The following is a 16,855-nucleotide window of genomic DNA, read 5'->3' as shown; positions in this document are numbered from 1 at the left end:
CCCAAGTCCTGGCTCCGTTTTGAGTCTGCAGCTCCTGTGAAGAGCAGAGGGCTGCTATAGCAAGGCTGCTGCAAGGCTCTGGTCAGGCAAGGGCAGGGACTGGAGCTGTTTGGCTCCGTGCTGCAGCACCGGTATCACTTTGTATTTGCTGTTCCCAGCAGTGTTTCTCTTGCCTCTTATCACCCCACTATCGCTGGGCTGCCTGGCCCCAGGCAGGCAGAGGCTTACGTGTGGCCCCCAAGCCTAGGTACTGGCACACAGGCCAGAAACCCCAGATCCCAGCTGGCTCTGTGCTGCACTGTGGTTTTCTCAGCATCCTTCAGGTTTGGGACTGTTAAGGCAGAGCTTGCTCGCTCTGCCCTGCAGCAGGGGCGTCCAGGCTGCCCTGCTGTGTGCCAATGAGGCTGGGCATCAATGCCGATGCCTGCAGAGCAGTGGCAGTCAGGTGCCCTGTACCAAGGGATGGGGAGAGCAGCAGCTGAAGCATTCTGGGGGGCACAGTTGCCTATGGAGTGGTTCAAACAATGCCAAATCCATGGAATCCCAGCCTGGTTTGGGCTGAAGGGACCTTAAAGCTCCTCCAGCTCCAACCCCTGCCACAGGCAGGGACACTTTCCACTGGAGCAGCTGCTCCAAGCCCCTGTGTCCAACCTGGCCTTGAATACTGCCAGGGATGGGGCAGCCACAGCTTCTCTGGGCACCCTGTGCCAGCGCCTCAGCACCCTCACAGGGAAGAGCTTCTGCCTAAGAGCTCATCTCAGTCTCCCCTCTCTTGGGCAGGTTCAAGCCATTCCCCTTGGCCTGTCCCTACAGGCCCTTGTCCCAAGCCCCTCTCCAGCTTTCCTGCAGCCCCTTTAGGCACTGAAGCTGCTCTCAGGTTTCCCCTTCAGGATCCTCCTCCTCTCCAGACTGCCCCGGTCACACGCTCCCTCCCCCCGCACTACATCTCCCGGGAAGCCCCGCGCCGGACGTCAGGAGCCTGCGACCGGACGGGAACGGGAACGAGCCGGGAACGGGAACGAGCCGGGAACGGGAGCGATCCGAGCTGCGCCGCTCCGGGCAGGGCCCGCGCCGCCGCCATGCAGGTGAGCGGGGACGGGACGGGGGGATCCCGGTGTGTGCTGGGGGTGCTGTGCCCCATGGCAGCCGGGACCCCCGCTCCGCTGCGGGCGGGCGCTGTGGCTTCAGCACTGTGCCCTCCTCCTATTCCTGCTTTGCCCCGGTTCCCGTTCGCCCCAAGCCCAAGCGGGGCTGGAGCAGAGCCCTCAGGCAGCGGGGCCCCACCGAGCTGCGCCCCGCTCTGTGTCTGTCTGTAGCCGGTCGGTCCGATCCGCGCAGCCCCGTGCTGCTGCATCCCCACCCTGAAGGCTCCCTTGTCTCCCACTCTGCCATCGTCCCCTCACCCATCTCCCTCTTCCTCCATGTCCCGTTCCCCATCTCCCATGGAGGGGCTGTCACCGCGCAGGAGCTCACGGCCAAGCAGAGGCCTTGAGCCCTCTGCCTGAAGTGGGTTCAGTTCACCCCCAGAGCTCAGATGTGATCCCGCAATCCCAGCATCATTCATGATGGAAGGGGCTCCTGGAGATGATCCAGTGCAATCCCTACCAGGGCAGGGCCACCCAGAGCAGAGCTCACAGGAACGTGTCCATGACGGGTTTGGGATGGCTCCAGAAAGGGAGACTCCTCAACCCCCATGGGCAGCCTGTGCCAGGGCTCTGACACATTCAGTGTAAAGAAATTCTTGCTCATGTTGAGTTGACACTTGTTGTGGTTTAGTTTATGGCCATTGCTCCTCATCCTGTCACTGAGCATTGCTGGAAAGAGTCTGGCACCATCCTGCTGGCACCCACCTCTGAGATCCTGATCTGCATTGATGGGATCCCCTCCCTGGCTGCTCTTCTCCAGACTAACCAGGCCCAGCTCCCTCATCACAGAGATGCTCCAGACCCCTGAGCATCCTTGTGGCCTCCACTGGGCCCTCTCCAGCAGCTCCTTGTCTCTTGTCCATATGAGCCCAGCACTGGACACTGATCCAGATGTGGCCTCACCAGGGTCAGCAGAGGAAGGTATCACCCCCCTTGACCTGCTGCCATGCTCCTGCCCATGCACCCCAGGATGCTGTTGTCCCTCCTGGCTGCACGGGCTGGCTCATGGACAACTTCACTGATCATCCACCAACAGTTCTGGGTCTCTCTCAGCTGAACTGCTCTCCAGTAGGTCACCCCCAGCCTGTACCAGTACTTAGGCCCTTGCTGAACATCACTGGCTGGTGTTTAAGGTTACTGGGTACCCCCAGTTTCCTGCCACCAGCCCTCTGCAAGGTTCCAAGGATGGCTCATCCCAGCTCTTAGAGCATCCTTCCCAGGACACTGTGTCCACAGCATGGGGCTGCAGCTTGGGCACCCTGTGGCAGTGTCCAGCATTCCATGCTGCTCTGCAAGCCAGGGGTCAATGAACTGCAGTTCCTATGGGCTCATCCCAGTGTGCAGGGCTGGGTATCCCAGTTGGACTGGAGCAGCAGGTTGGGACGTACTGGGCAGCCTGGGTTTGTGTTTCCATAGAATCCCAGCCTGGTTTGGGTTGAAGGGACCTCAAAGCTCCTCCAGCTCCAACCCCTGCCACAGGCAGGGACACTTTCCACTGGAGCAGCTGCTCCAAGCCCCTGTGTCCAACCTGGCCTTGAACACTGCCAGGGATGGGGCAGCCACAGCTTCTCTGGGCACCCTGTGCCAGCGCCTCAGCACCCTCACAGGGAAGAGCTTCTGCCTAAGAGCTCATCTCAGTCTCCCCTCGGGCAAGTTCAAGCCATTCCCCTTGGTCTGTCCCTACAGGCCCTTGTCCAAAGCCCCTCTCCAGGTCTCTTGTAGAATCCCACTGGGCAAGAGGTGTTTTGGCCTCATGGCAACACTGGCTACCTGAAGACCAGGCTGAGATACCTGGGGCAGCAGAAGGGATCTTCTTGTGTTCCCTTGTCACTGCAGTAGTTACCTTCTCCTTACAAGGTGCTGCTGACTTGTGGGTGAAACCTGTAGAGGAGAAATAGCTCAATTTAAATCTAATTACCATGAACCTGTTGCCAAAGGAGGCTTAAAGCTGTGTGCCAATTACACATGGTAATGTGCAAGGGTGAGGAGTGGCCAACGGCTGTAATTAGAGCCCGTTGTAGCATGGATGCCCGGTTGTTGGATGGTATTTCTGGCCAAGGCCGGTCCTGTTGGCTGCATCTGCTGGTGTCAGTAACGGGGTAACAGCAAGGGGGAGGGCACGAGCCCCACAAACACTCCCTGGAGAGGTTCACCAAAGGGAGGAGAAAACCCCACCAAAGTCCTGGTTTTGATGGTGAAACCAAGCAGGGCTTGGCAGCGCGGTGCCAGCTCCGTGGGAAGGTTCTTTACACAACAGCAATACTTGCTCCTCCCGTTTCAGTGTGATAAGGAAAGTGGGTTGAAGCCTTTGTTGATCCCAGCTTGCACCGATGCTGCTCTGCCATGGAGGCGTCCCTGGACCAGCCCATGGTCAGGTGGTTGTGCTTGTGGCTCTGGGTGCTTCAGCAGAGAAACCCCTGGGAGGCAAAGGGAAGCAAAGTGGCTGAGATCAGGCTGTGGATGGTGGCCAACAGCCTCTGTCTGCCTCACACAGACCTTCCCTTCTCAAATCTGGGCTATTGAAGCCTTGGCTCATCTCTTGCAATCACAGAATGGGACACGGAGCTGTTGGAGCAAGGTGCTGGAGCAGCTCTGCTCTGGAGCCAGGCTGAGAGAGCTGGGCTGGGGCAGCCTGGACAAGAGAAGGCTCCTGAAGGGGAGACCTGAGAGCAGCTCCAGTGCCTAAAGGGGCTGCAGGAAAGCTGGAGAGGGGCTTGGGACAAGGGCCTGTAGGGACAGGCCAAGGGGAATGGCTTGAACCTGCCCAAGAGAGGGGAGACTGAGCTGAGCTCTTAGGCAGAAGCTCTTCCCTGTGAGGGTGCTGAGGCGCTGGCACAGGGTGCCCAGAGAAGCTGTGGCTGCCCCATCCCTGGCAGTGCTCACTGGGTTTTTCTCACCCGTCCAGACGCACCCAGGACCTGGTGCAGGAAGCCAAGGGCACAGTTAAGCCTGCCCAGCATGACTCTCATTTCTCAGTTCAAGTTCCTCTTCCCGTTCCAGAAACTGGGGGAAAAACTGATTGCAGCATTGGGTAAATCCCCGGGCACAGCCCTGCAGGATGGCATGGGGATGTTGCATGGACCTGCTGAAGATGCAGGTGCCCCAAGCCCTGTGCCCATCACCCCAAGCTGGTTTCTTGGCCTCTCTTCCAGATGTCCTTCTACTTCTCGGATACGGCAGTGCTGTTGTTTGACTTCTGGAGTGTCCACACCCCCGCAGGTAGGCTGCCAGCCCTGAGACACTGTCCATCCATCCATCCATCCATGCATCCATCCATGCATCCGTCCATCCATCCCTGTGTCCCACCTGGCCTTGAACACTGCCAGGGATGGGGCAATACCCAAGCGCTATTCCCAAGCACTTTGTGCTGGTTCCCACCACCTCTCCCCCCACACCAGTGCATGCCCATGGGCAGCCGCAGGTGTTTCTCTGCAGGGATGGTGCTCTCGGTGTTGGTGATCCTGCTGCTCTCCATGCTCTATGAAGCCATCAAGATGGGCAAGGCCGTGCTGCTGCGGCGGGCACTGCGGGCGCTGCCCCCCAGCCTCAGCCAGGACCCACTGCTGGAGCCGGAGGAGGGGGCCCCCAGCCCCACACAGGGCAGGTACCACAGGGACCCCTCGCACCCTGCTCAGAGGGGAAGGGGGATCAGGGATGGGGAGTGCTGAGCTCAAAGGGAGGGGTGGGACAGCCCCAGGAAGTGACCCCAAGGGTATCCTGCCCCATGCGGGTCCTCTGGGAGATATCCAGGGTGGTTTAAGCTTAGTAAAGGATCACATCCCCCCAGGAGCTATTGTGCAGCAGGGTCCTTGTGCTTTGGGAATGGGCTCAGGCACCCCAGCAAGGCTGACCCAGGCTTCTCCTTCCCACTCTTGGAGCCAAGCCCTGGGTTTTTCCTCGTGTATTAATCCCAAGCCATGCCTGAGAATGCTTCTCACTGCCAGTATCCTTTGGAGCAGGATTTCCCCCTACACTGTTGTTTGCAGCCCCCATCCCTTGCCTCACTTCCCAAACCCATCTCTGGATGCTCCAGGATACTGGCTTCCAGCTGCCCCAGCCCTTTGCTTTTGGGGTTTCTCAAACCATGTAGACGAGGCCTCAGTGTCATGGGTTAGTGGTGGCCTTGGCAGTGCTGGGAATGGTTGGACTTGGTGATCCTAAAGGTCTTTTCCAACCTGGTTGATTCTATGATTACAGAGGGTTGGAACTGGATGATCTTAAGGTCCTTTCCAACGCAAACCATTGTGATTCTATGGTTCTCCCACAGATGGTTTCAGTATCACGTTGGTCAGACGCTGTTCCATGTGGTGCAGGTGGTGCTGGGCTACATGGTGATGCTGGCCGTGATGTCCTACAACGCTTGGATCTTCCTTGGGGCCATCACCGGCTCCACGCTGGGCTATTTCGTGGTGTACCCCCTGCTCGGTCGGGGTTAGTCACTTCCCATGGGATGCTCCACACTTCCTGCCCTCTGTCTGGAATTGCTGCTGTCACTTTAGGTCTCTCCACCTGTGCTGTGCAGGACACAGCACCCGGGGACTTGCTGTGGGGACTGGCCCAACTCAGGGTGGGTATTGCTGGGGAAGGGGAGCCCCACGGCCACCGTGCATGTGTGGCTGCCCCCAGCTCTCAGGGAGCTTTGGCTGGGTGATGATGATGGGGGGAGTGCTGAGTGTTTCCTCCCCCCCCACTGCAAGGTTCACCCTGGCTGCAATAGGAATAGTGCAGTGATGGGGATGGGGACATAGGGGACCAGTACCCCTGTGCCCTCCTGCCCAGCGCTGCCCTGCACCAAGCCCCTCTTCACACAGTGCCTTCTAGGGAGAACAGGGGGTCCTGTGGGCCCCCCTCCCAGTGCTTCAGGGATGGGGTGGGAGCAGCCCCCAGGCTGTGGCCCTGCTGGGGAGAAGCTGCTGTTTGGGGGCCTCTTGCTGCTGCTTCGGGACACCCCGTTTAATAAAACCATCTCAGTGGTTCTGGCTTGTGTTGGATGTGTCACCCCCCCAGTCACAGTGGGGACCCCCATCCCTGCCCCTCCAGCACAGCCCCAGGGCTGGGTTCAGCAATGAGCACAATCTCCTCTGGCTTTAAATAAAGCTTTTCCATTTTATTAATTATTATAAGCATATTTTTAAACATTTGTATAACTTTATTAATAAAATATCCTGGAAGAGACAGGTTTTAAGTTCCCCAAGCAAGGCACTTTTGGGGGGGTTCAGGCTGGGCACCCCCCTTCAGAGGCAGAAACAGCAGCACCTAAAATACAGGCGGGTGTCGGGGTGCTGGTCCCTGCTCCATGCACACACACACGAGTCGTGCCAGCCCCACCAGCACCTCTGCATGGGGCTGTGCTTGTCCCCGACCCCACAGCGGATGCCATCTCTGCCCCACCAGCACTGCGCTGGCCAGGGCCCTAGAGCTGGAGCCGTCATCTGTGCACAGGACTGGGAAGCAAGAGCTGGGTTCCCTCCTCTGCCCAGATCCAGGCAGCCCAGTCCCATTGGAGACATGGGGTGAGCATCACCTTCACTGCTGAGCTTTTAATCTGAACTTAGCTGCTAGAAGGGCCTGGGGTGAGTGAGGGCAGCCAGGGATGGGTGCTGGGTGCTGTTACCCCAGTTTGGATGCAGTTACCCCAGCCTGGGTGCTGTTACCCCACACCTGCCCCAGCTCTCACTCCATTAGGAGCAGTGCAAGCCACCCAGCGCTGCTGGATCCCTGTCATCACATTTTCCATCATCCCACTGGCATCCCTAGGGCATCCTGGTGGGCATTCCCAGGAAACCCTCAACTGGGACCAGTGGCCGATCCCTGGGGCAGTCGGGAGCATCCCATGCACCCATCCACAGCAGGGCTAGTGCCAGCCCCCCCAGGCAGTGCTCGAGGGACAGATAAAGCATCTCCTCATTAGAAAAGAAGAAACTAAGGCAGAAGAAGGACAGAGCAGAGTGCAGGGGGGACCCCGGGCTGGGGCCTCCCCAGTCTGACCCAATAGGACCACTTGGCTGTAGCCAGCCCCGCACAGCAGCGGGGTCTCCCCCCCCGTAGGCAATAAGGTCTTGGTGTTTCCCATCCCCTCCCTTTCCCACAGCACTGCTCTCCATCCCTGGCAGCACAGGGGTCCTGTTCCCTCTATCCCAACCCCCAGTGTCACCAGGGCCAGTCCATGGTGGGGGGGCAGGCTAGAACTCCGTCTGCACCCCCTCACTGCTCTCTGTCGTGCCTGGGGGCTGTGGGGGGGTAACAGCCACCTCCTCGCCTGTCTCCTTGTCACTGGGCTGATGGCAAACTGAGCCGGTGGACGGTGACGGGGTCTTGGCTTCTGGTACAGGTGATGCTTGTGTGCCAAGTGTTGCTGGTGTGCCATGGGGCAGCTTGGCCTCTGGTGGGACATCGGCTCTGGGTTTGGGTGATGCTGGCATGGTGTGCTGCACACTGGCTCCTGATGGGTTATCAGCTCCAGGCACAGGTGATGCTGGTGCAGCCAATTGCACACTGGCTCCTGATGGGCTATCAGCTCCAGGCACAGGTGATGCTGGTGCAGCTGGTTGCACACTGGCTCCTGATGGGTTATCAGCTCCAGGCACAGGTGATGTTGATGCAGCCAATTGCACACTGGCTCCTGATGGGCTATCAGCTCCAGGCACAGATGATGTTGATGCAGCCGGTTGCACCTCAGCCCCAGATGGAACCTCGGCTCCAGGCACCGCTGACACCGCTGCAGCATCCCCAGCCCCTGACACAGCTTCAGCTACAGGTGATGCTGCTGTGTCACGGTGCACCCTGTCCCCATCCCTGGCTGTACCTTGGGAAGGGACATCACCTGGGACAGACGCTGCCACCACCACCTCCTCGGTGGCACCACTCTCCCGCTTGGCATCAGTCCCGTTCCTCAGCCGCTCCTCCACCTCCCCAGCACCCCCGCAGCTCTCCTTGGCCAGCGCCTTCCGGATCTCCTGCACCCCATCGGGCTGCGGCTCCTCCAGCTCCGCTGCCTGCGGGGACCCGGGCTCCTCCACCGCGTAGGGCAGGACCCCGTCGTCATCCTGGATCACCGACACCACTTGCTTGGCCCTGCGGCGCCGGTCCCCGTGCGGCTCGGGCTCGGGCTGCGCGCCCGGCTCGTCCCCCCACTCGATGGGGATGCTCTCGCCCAGCAGGTGCAGGTTGGGGTCGCTGTTGTGCATCACGACGCTATCGCGATACAGGTTGTGCTTGCGCTGAACGGCCGCCTCCTTCACAGCTGCGGGCACCGGGAGAGAGGGGTCAGAGGGGCTGTGGGCATGGGGCAGAGCCCACCAAGCATCTATCCCATTGCAGCCCTTCGGGGGTATGGAGCCAGTTCAGCATCACACCGCTCAGCCCTGACAGTGGGAAGGACAGCGGGGAAGATGCCACCAGCATCCTGCATGGGGTCATCCATCCTCATACACCCCCCCCAGCACCCTGCTGAGGACCCTTGTGCATTCCCAGTATTCTGCATGGGTTTATCCTGCCCAGAGAAGCCGTGGCTGCCCCATCCCTGGCAGTGTTCAAGGCCAGGTTGGACACAGGGGCTTGGAGCAGCTGCTCCAGTGGAAGGGGTCCCTGCCTGTGGCAGGGGTTGGAGCTGGAGGAGCTTTAAGGTCCCTTCCAACCTACATGATTCTGTGATCTCCCTCCTCTGGTCCCCAGCACCCATCATGGACCCTGCAGGTGATGCTGAGCCCATGGCTTGGCTTGCACTGACTACACCCAGCACCCACCCCGGGTGCTGGAGCTCCCTGGCATTGCAGGGCTCTACCTTGCATGATGTCTTTCATCACCGACTGCAGCACAACCTCCTCGTAAGTGTTCTCCACCAGGATGAAGCTGGCGAAGTCCTCGAAGATCAGCTCCTGAAACTTGGCTAATTCCTGCCATGGGGAGAGAGGCCACTCAGCCAGGGAGCGGGAGGGAGACGTGCTCCAGCCCCTCACCCCACACTTCACACTCTTACCGCCTTGCAGGTCGGCGCCAGCTTTTTGAGCAGGAAGGGGATGGTGATCTGCAGCAGGGCCTCCCTGAAGAACTTCTTCCGCACAGTGCTGCTGTCGTAGTCGTATTTCTGAGGGGTGAAAGAGTCAATGGGTCAGTGAGATCCTTCTTATAGGATCCTGGCCTGGTTTGTGTTGAAAGGGACCTTAAAGCTCCTCCAGCTCCAACCCCTGCCACAGGCAGGACCCCTTCCACTGGAGCAGCTGCTCCAAGTCCCTGTGTCCAACCTGGCCTTGAACACTGCAAGGGATGGGGCAGCCACAGCTTCTCTGGGCACCCTGTGCCAGCACCTCAGCATCCTCACAGGGAACAGCTTCTGCCTAAGAGCTCAGCTCAGTCTCCCCTCGGGCAGGTTCAAGCCATTCCCCTTGGCCTGTCCCTACAGGCCCTTGTCCCAAGCCCCTCTCCAGCTTTCCTGCAGCCCCTTTAGGCACTGGAGCTGCTCTCAGGTCTCCCCTTCAGGAGCCTTCTCTTGTCCAGGCTGCCCCAGCCCAGCTCTCTCAGCCTGGCTCCAGAGCAGAGCTGCTCCAGCCCTCACAGCACCTCCATGGCCTCCTCTGGCCTCGCTCCAACAGCTCCAGGTCCCTCTTGTGCTGCTGCCCCAGAGCTGGATCAGGGCTGCAGGGGGGGTCTCCCCAGAGCACAGCAGAGGGGCAGCATCCCCTCCCTTGGCCCAAGGCCATTGAACATCACTGAAGCCCGTATCTGCACCCCTCACCTTGAGCACCCTCTCCAGGATGCGCTGGATGGACTTGCAGAGGTCCTCCTTGCCCTGCAGCTTCCCCAGCTCCTGGTGGAGCAGCGTCTCGAACGTGTGCACAGCATCATCCATTTGCTGTCAGCAGAGGCAGACAGTCAGCACTGGGGACCCAAAGGCCCCATCCCTCCACCCTGATGGGTTGCACTCCCTTCCCCTACACCCTGCTCCAGGTTTGGCTGGGTTACACCCCAGAACTGGGCTACTGGGTTTGCTGGTGCCATTGGGCTTGGTGGCAAAGGGGCAACTCTGCTGTGATGCTCCAGTCTGGGTGCTGAGCTAGGACGCCCTGTGCTGCTGCCACGGACTGCCCCACTGCTTGGGCTGCAGACCTAAGGGAAGGGCCAGATCCATCACACAGCCTTAGCTGCGTACCAATGACATGAAGGCCCTTGAGACAGGGCAGCCAGCATGGACCAGCCTGGGCTCTGCTCTGCCTCTGAACAGGGGCGTGCAGGGGGACCCCTGTCCCCATCCCACCTGTCTCATGTGGATCTGGGCCCTCTGCTTGAAGACGGACGTGCTGGTGACATCGAAGCGCTGCTGAAGACCCTCCAGTTTCAGCTGCTCCATCTTCTCATAGCACGACTGCATCTTGACCGGATGGAAGGCCAGGTGGGAAAGCTTCTCCATGTACTGGGGACAAAGCCAGGCTTAGCAGGGCAGGACATGCACAGGGGCTTCATCCCCACGTCCTTCCTGGGATCCCCCAGTGCTGCCTGCACTGAGGATGCAGCAGGACTAGCTCTGCCACCCCCAAGCCTTCCAGCCTGCAAGTCTCACCTCCACCAGCTTCTCCAGGCCACCTTCATTGACGATGTTCATGTTCATGTCTGTCACCTCCTTGAAGAACACCTCCCGCACCTCGGCAAAGCCCTGGCTCGTGGGGGTCATCAGGGCCTCCAGGATGGAGGAGATGTAGGGCTGGACATGGTTACGGACGCACACCTCCGCTTTGGGGAGGACAAACGCTGGGCAGAAAGCAGGGGTGAGCACTGTGAGGCTCCTTCCAGCCCTTCGGATCAGGCCCTAAACCCACCCCAAAGAGGGGGACGTGCCCCTCTCTACAAGGCCCTACAGAAGTCTTCCAGCCTTGCAAGGCAACACAGGGTGTTAATGCAGAGGGCCCTGCTCCTGCCCATTGCCCACCTTGTCCCCCACCTCTTAGGACAATGCCGATGAGGATGTGCACCCTGGCACCTTCTGGCATCTCCCAAGGGTTCCAGGCCATGCTGCACCCCAGGAGCACCACCCCTTGGTGAAACAGTGGCAATGCCACAGCAGGGACACAGCTACATCCATGTCCACATCCTTGTCTCCCCGCAGGGCTGTACCTCGGATCTTGCTGGCCAAGTGCTCCTTGGAGGTGATGATCTGGTCCATGTCTGTGCGGATAATGCTCTCCATCTGGGGCCGCTCCTGCTCGCACTTGGCCATCGCTGCATCGTACTGGGCATTGGTCTGCTCATAGACCATCCTATAGACAGCATCTGAGATCTGGAGAGGGTGAGATGGAGAGGTCAGCAGCACTCCCCCCATGCTCCCTATTGCACATCACCTCCAGCAAGAGATGCCTGCAGGACCTGCCAAGCCTTCTCCATGTCCTGACCAGACCCCTTGTCACAGGCTGACAGGAGATTTTGACACCAGGGACCCCCCAGCTGGGGGAGATGAAGCTCCCATGGAGCAGAGATGGTTCAAAGTGGGCAGAGATGGTTCAAGGGGCAGAGAGCTGAGCATCTGCCTCTGTGAACCTCCAGGCAGGTCTGGGGGGGTGGGAGGGGAGGTACAGGGATGGGGGGGCTGCAGGGATGAGGATGCTGTGGGGATAGGGGTGCTGCAAAGATGGGGGGGCTGCAGGGATGGGGGGGCTGCAGGAGTGGGGGTGATGGAGGGATGAGGATGCTGCGGGGATAGGGGGGCTGAAGGGATGGAGAGCTGCAGAGATTGGAGTGATGGAGGGATGGGTGGGCTGCAGGGATGGGGGAGATGAAGGGATGGGGAAGATGCAGGGATGGGGGGGCTGTAGGGATGAGGATGCTGTGGGGATAGGGGGGCTGCAGGAATGGGGGAGATGCAGGGATAGGGGCTGCAAGGATGGGGGGCTGCAAGGATGGGGGGGGTGCAGGGATGGGGCCTGGTGGTCCGGGCATGAGAGCCCATGACTCCATTTGGAGGCTGTTCCCTTCCTGGGGTCTCAGGAGCCCACCCCATGGTGGGGTTGAAGCTGCTCATTGAGGCTTCACACTCACTTTGCAAGCACAAGCAGTGAATCCAGGGCTGGCAGAAGGCAGAGCCACCCCCTTACCACTTCCCCCCATCTCCCTGGGGCTTCCCAGCTTTGCAGCTACAACCACAGCTCCTGGAAAAGCAGCATTTGGTTGTTTTTGGGCTGCTCCAGAGGCACATTCCAGGCCTGGTGGTAATTACCCATCAGCTCTTAGGGATTTAACAGGCACTTCGAAAGAGCCCTTGGTCTTTCGCAAGGGTTCAGCCTGGATTTAGCTTGTGCTGCTCTAAAAATGGCTCACTAAATATAGCCAGGATGGGCTCTGCTCCAGGGCCGGGCTTCCTCCTGCCTGCTTCCCCACCCCAGGGACAGGCAGTGCAGGCAGGGCTGCTGTGGGGACAGTATGGAGAGTAAGGATGGAGGAGAATAAAGGATGGAGGGGGATAAGGAATGGAAGAGAATAAAGGAGGGAGGGGAATAAGGACCGGGGGGAATAAGGACACATGTGGATAGGGATGGAGGAGATTGAGGATGATGGAGAATGAGGATGGAGCAGAATAAGGAGGTGGAGAACAGGGATGGTGGAGAATAAAGATGGTTTCTTAGGGGGCAGAGAGGGACGCAGGCGGCTGTGCTGGCTCTGGCACAGAGCAGAGGCAGGGCAGGTGCTGATGCCCCCCCAGAAGCCCCATACCTGGATCCATGTCCGCTGGCGCTCCTGTGCTTTGCCCTTCAGACGGGGCCCGATGGCATTCCTGAGCTCGGGAAGCAGCTCCTCCATCACCAGGTTGCTCAGGACCTGCGAGGGCAGGAGGCTGTGGGTGCCCTGCTCATCCCACATCCCTGCCTTGGAGCCGTGGGGGGAGCAGGGGAGCTCACCTGGGTCTCGTTGCCACACAGCATGTCCCATGTGCCATACTGCTCCTTCGACTGGCGGTACATGCGGATTGCATCCGTGAAGGCTGGAGCCTCCACTTTGGAGTCCTCGGAGATGCCTGGAAACGAGGGATGAAGGGGATGGGGATGAGTGAGCAGCTGCTGCAGCACCCAACCACCTTTGAGGGGTCCCTTGTGTCCCCCCACACCCTTGGACCCACATGAGGACCTTGGGGCTCTCACCAGGACTGGGAGACCCTCTCCCAAGCCTCTGACCGGGTTGGGAGCAGCAGTGGCTGGGGGGTCCCAATCTGCACAGCGAGGGCAGGGAGGGACCAGGAGCAGGGGCTGGGCAGGATGAGGGGGCTCAGTGACCCCCAGTGCTCTATGGGGCCCCCACCAGTGGGATGGAGCAGCCGGGGGGGGGGAGGGGGGGGGGCTGAAGGAAGGAGGGGGCCCTGCAGGATGTGGGGAGGAAGAGGAAAGCACGTGCTGGGGGTGAGTCACCCCTCAGGGTGCTGGGAGCCCATGGGAAGGAGGAGGATGGGGCCCACTGGTGCATGGCCCGAGAGCATGGGGTGACAGTGGAGGGTCAGAGCACGTCCCTGGACCACCCCACAAGCTGTGGGGATGAAGCCAGGGCTGGGTTACCCTCCCCATCCCAGGCAGGGAGCGGATCTCTTCCAATCACACAGATTGTCCTAAGGTGATTACATTGAACTCAAGCCTAAGCAGCTTTTCCTAAGGGGCAGAGGGGAAAAAACACACGGAGAAAGTCAGGTCTGAGCCTTTCTCAGTTCCTGGTGGGAGATTTCAGAGGCTGGAGCTTCTCCATCTATGGCTCAGCATCACCTCCAGGGCGGGATAGCCCACTGTGGGCTTCACACCATGGTATGGGATTCACGCCATGGTAAGAGCTTCCTGCCATAGCAGAGCTCTATGGCCAAACCTCACCCTCCAAACCTGGGACTGTGTCCCATAGCACAGGAGAAACCCCTCTTGCTGGGGAAACTGGAGAAGGGATGTGGGTCTGAAGGCACTTTTTGCCCAAATCACAGCTAAAACAGGGATAACAGCCAGTGCTATGGGCAATAGGCATCACACAGGACATGGGGCATTCCTGGAGCAGCCAAGGGCACCCAGGCTCCAGGGAAACCAGGCTGGCCAAAAGGGAGGTGAAAATTCCCACCCTCATCGCACCCAGAGGCAGAACCAGAGCCTCTAATAGGGAAAAGGCTAAATGGATTGCTTGACAACAACAAAAGGGCTTTCATGGAATTGGGAACGGCATCTGCAAGAGCAGAGAGGGGCGGAAATGGGGCCCAGGGGGGAGGAACCATCCCAAGGAGAAATCCAGGCTGTGGAAATGCAAGAAAATAAGCACCGAGCACCCCTGGGACCCCTGCGCATCCCGTGGGGTGTTCCCATCACATGCTGAGGAGGAGGAGAGGCTCCAGTGCCTGAAGGGGCTGCAGGAAAGCTGGAGAGGGGCTTGGGACAAGGGCCTGTAGGGACAGGCCAAGGGGAATGGCTTGAACCTGCCCGAGGGGAGACTGAGATGAGCTCTTAGGCAGAAGCTCTTCCCTGTGAGGGTGCTGAGGCGCTGGCACAGGGTGCCCAGAGAAGCTGTGGCTGCCCCATCCCTGGCAGTGTTCAAGGCCAGGTTGGACACAGGGGCTTGGAGCAGCTGCTCCAGTGGAAGGGGTCCCTGCCCGTGGCAGGGGTTGGAGCTGGAGGAGCTTTAAGGTCCCTTCCAACACAAACCATCCCATAGGTCTATGATTCCTCCCTCTCCCCATCCTCACTCACAGAGACCACGAGATGCTCAATGATGCTCAAATCATCCCCTTTGGCCCCAAACCCAAACCAACCTCCATGGGGGTTTGTTGGAGCAGGAGGATGCTTTCTCCTCTCATAGCCCCACGTTGTCCCCCCCCAGCATCTCTCACCATTGTTGCAGTGCCGTACACAGTCCTGGAACACTGCTCTCCACTTCTCCTGCTCCTTGCCTGTCATCACACAGAAGTAATAGTGCCGGGCATAGGGGTGCCAGAGGATGAGGGGGAAATCCGTGGGGCACTTAAAGATGGGGGTCTGCCCCAGTTTGGGTGTCACACCTGCCAAAGAGGGGAGGATGCTGTGAGGAGCAGAGAAGGGATGAGGATGTAGGGCTGAGGGTCCAGCAGCAACACAAAACATCCCTCAGCTCCTTCCCAGTGCCTTGGCTGCGAGTTCCACCAAAACCATGGGCAAAGGAAGCACAAATTCTTCCAAAAAGGAAAATCAGAAGTGAAAATTAACAAAAAAGTTAAGAAAATCATTATTTCTAGTGAGAAACCCTTCCCAAAGGTCCCCAGGGATGCTGTACCCCAAAATCAGTCCTTGCAGAAGGTCCAAAGAGGTGCTACACCCCAAACCCACCTCTTCTTGAAGGTCCATAGGGATGCTACAGCCCAAAACCACCCTTTCCAGAAGGTCCCTAAGGATTCTACACTCCAAACCCCCCCTTCCAAAGGTCCCCAGGGATAATACACCTCAAAAACATCCCTTCCAGAAGGTCCCCAGGGATCTTACATCCCAAACCCCCCCTTCCAAAGGTCCCCAAGGATACTACACCTCAAAACCACCCTTTCCAGAAGGTCCCCAGGGATGCTATAGCCCAAAACTACCACTTCCATAAAGTCCTCAGGGATCATACATCCCAAACCCACCCCTTCCCAAGCGATGCCCAGCAGCAGTGGGGCACAGGGGACCCCGAGCATCCCTGCTCCCCGCTAGGCACCAGGAGCACTCACCGGGCAGGCTGCTGTTCACCAGCTCCAGGTACTGGTCCACTGAGGTGAGGATCTTGTAGCCAGCGCTGTTGATCAGCAGCCGGGGCGGCAGGTCCCGCTCGTAGGCCTGAGCAGAGAAACAAGGGGGATGGATGATGGGGGGTGATGATGGGATGGCATCAACCCATCCCTTCGGGGCTGGGCCCACCAGCGGTGGGGGATGCTCCTCACCAGTTTGTTCTCATAGAGGACCAAGCCGTAGTTGTGTGGGACCACGCAGAAGCGGTTCCTCCACTTCTTGTTCTCCTCGATGTAGTGGAAGAGGTTGCCCGAGTAAATGACGTGGTCCTCGAGGGGCACCTGCAAGGAGAACACAGGGGAGGTGCAGGAGAGGGGCAGCTCCATCCCATAACCGCAGCCTGGAGCAGGGAGCTTGGCAAAGCTTTTTGGGGTCAGGGTTTCTGTGCTGGGGGTGCCCAAGGTCACCTCTGGATCGTGCCCGATAGCTCTGCAAGCTCTGGTGCCTGAATCGTGGAGCCTGGTTTGTGTTGTTTGCCTCTTCCATGTCCCACATGGAGACCACGGCAGTGCAGAGCTTGCTTCCTGCATCTGCAGCTTGCCTCTGACCTGCACCCACTGGGACCTTCTCTTTGATGGCCATTACCAAGCAGTCCCACTCATGCCCCAGGCTCTGGCTGCCCCATCCCTGTCAGTGCTCAAGGCCAGGTTGGAAACAGGGGCTTGGAGCAAGCTGCTCCAGTGGAAGGGGTCCCTGCCTGTGGCAGGGGTTGGAGCTGGAGGAGCTTTAAGGTCCCTTCCAACACAAACCATTCCATGCCTCCATGAAGCCACCTCATAGAGCCCAGCACCAGACGATGCTTAAACACTCTGGACACCCCAGAGGATCAGTGTCAGGAGCAGGCTGTCCCTCCAGCCCCTCTGGCTCACACAGCAGCAGCATTTACTCCATTCCAAACACAGGCTGAACAAGCCCAGAATTCCTGCCAGGAATTTTTATGATCCCAGGAACATAAACGAGAGCCAAGAGCTTGGGAGA

The 16,855-nt window shown here is 59.3% G+C and overlaps 2 protein-coding genes across 3 annotated transcripts in view; one reads left to right on the top strand and one right to left on the bottom strand.

Moving 5' to 3' along the window:
* The first annotated feature begins 1,009 nt into the window (after positions 1-1,009).
* Positions 1,010-6,259, top strand: SLC31A2 (solute carrier family 31 member 2). Its single transcript, XM_034067371.1, has 4 exons — positions 1,010-1,085; positions 4,298-4,364; positions 4,581-4,749; positions 5,413-6,259. The coding sequence occupies exons 1-4, from the start codon at positions 1,080-1,082 to the stop codon at positions 5,579-5,581; spliced, it is 411 nt and encodes a 136-aa protein (XP_033923262.1). The 5' UTR covers positions 1,010-1,079; the 3' UTR covers positions 5,582-6,259.
* Positions 6,228-16,855, bottom strand: part of LOC101868973 (protein Niban 2) — a 26,206-nt gene continuing 15,578 nt past the window's right edge. Inside the window, exons 3-15 of one of the 2 annotated variants that reach the window (XM_034067370.1) lie at positions 16,030-16,158; positions 15,820-15,925; positions 14,974-15,141; positions 13,028-13,143; positions 12,843-12,947; positions 11,253-11,415; positions 10,702-10,889; positions 10,399-10,554; positions 9,880-9,996; positions 9,124-9,231; positions 8,929-9,040; positions 7,648-8,388; positions 6,228-7,587 (exon numbers count right to left, since the gene is read on the bottom strand). In XM_034067370.1, the coding sequence (XP_033923261.1) occupies positions 7,328-7,587; positions 7,648-8,388; positions 8,929-9,040; positions 9,124-9,231; positions 9,880-9,996; positions 10,399-10,554; positions 10,702-10,889; positions 11,253-11,415; positions 12,843-12,947; positions 13,028-13,143; positions 14,974-15,141; positions 15,820-15,925; positions 16,030-16,158 (2,469 nt within the window). In that variant the 3' untranslated portion in view covers positions 6,228-7,327. Of the gene's footprint in view, positions 8,389-8,928; positions 9,041-9,123; positions 9,232-9,879; positions 9,997-10,398; positions 10,555-10,701; positions 10,890-11,252; positions 11,416-12,842; positions 12,948-13,027; positions 13,144-14,973; positions 15,142-15,819; positions 15,926-16,029; positions 16,159-16,855 lie in introns of both variants that reach the window. The other variant, XM_034067369.1, reaches the window with a different exon arrangement.

The sequence above is a fragment of the Melopsittacus undulatus genome, chromosome 11, assembly GCF_012275295.1.
Source record: "Melopsittacus undulatus isolate bMelUnd1 chromosome 11, bMelUnd1.mat.Z, whole genome shotgun sequence".
NCBI lineage: Eukaryota > Metazoa > Chordata > Aves > Psittaciformes > Psittaculidae > Melopsittacus > Melopsittacus undulatus.
The sequence above is the reverse complement of the archived record's forward strand: the minus strand, read 5'-3'. Positions and strand labels throughout refer to the sequence as shown.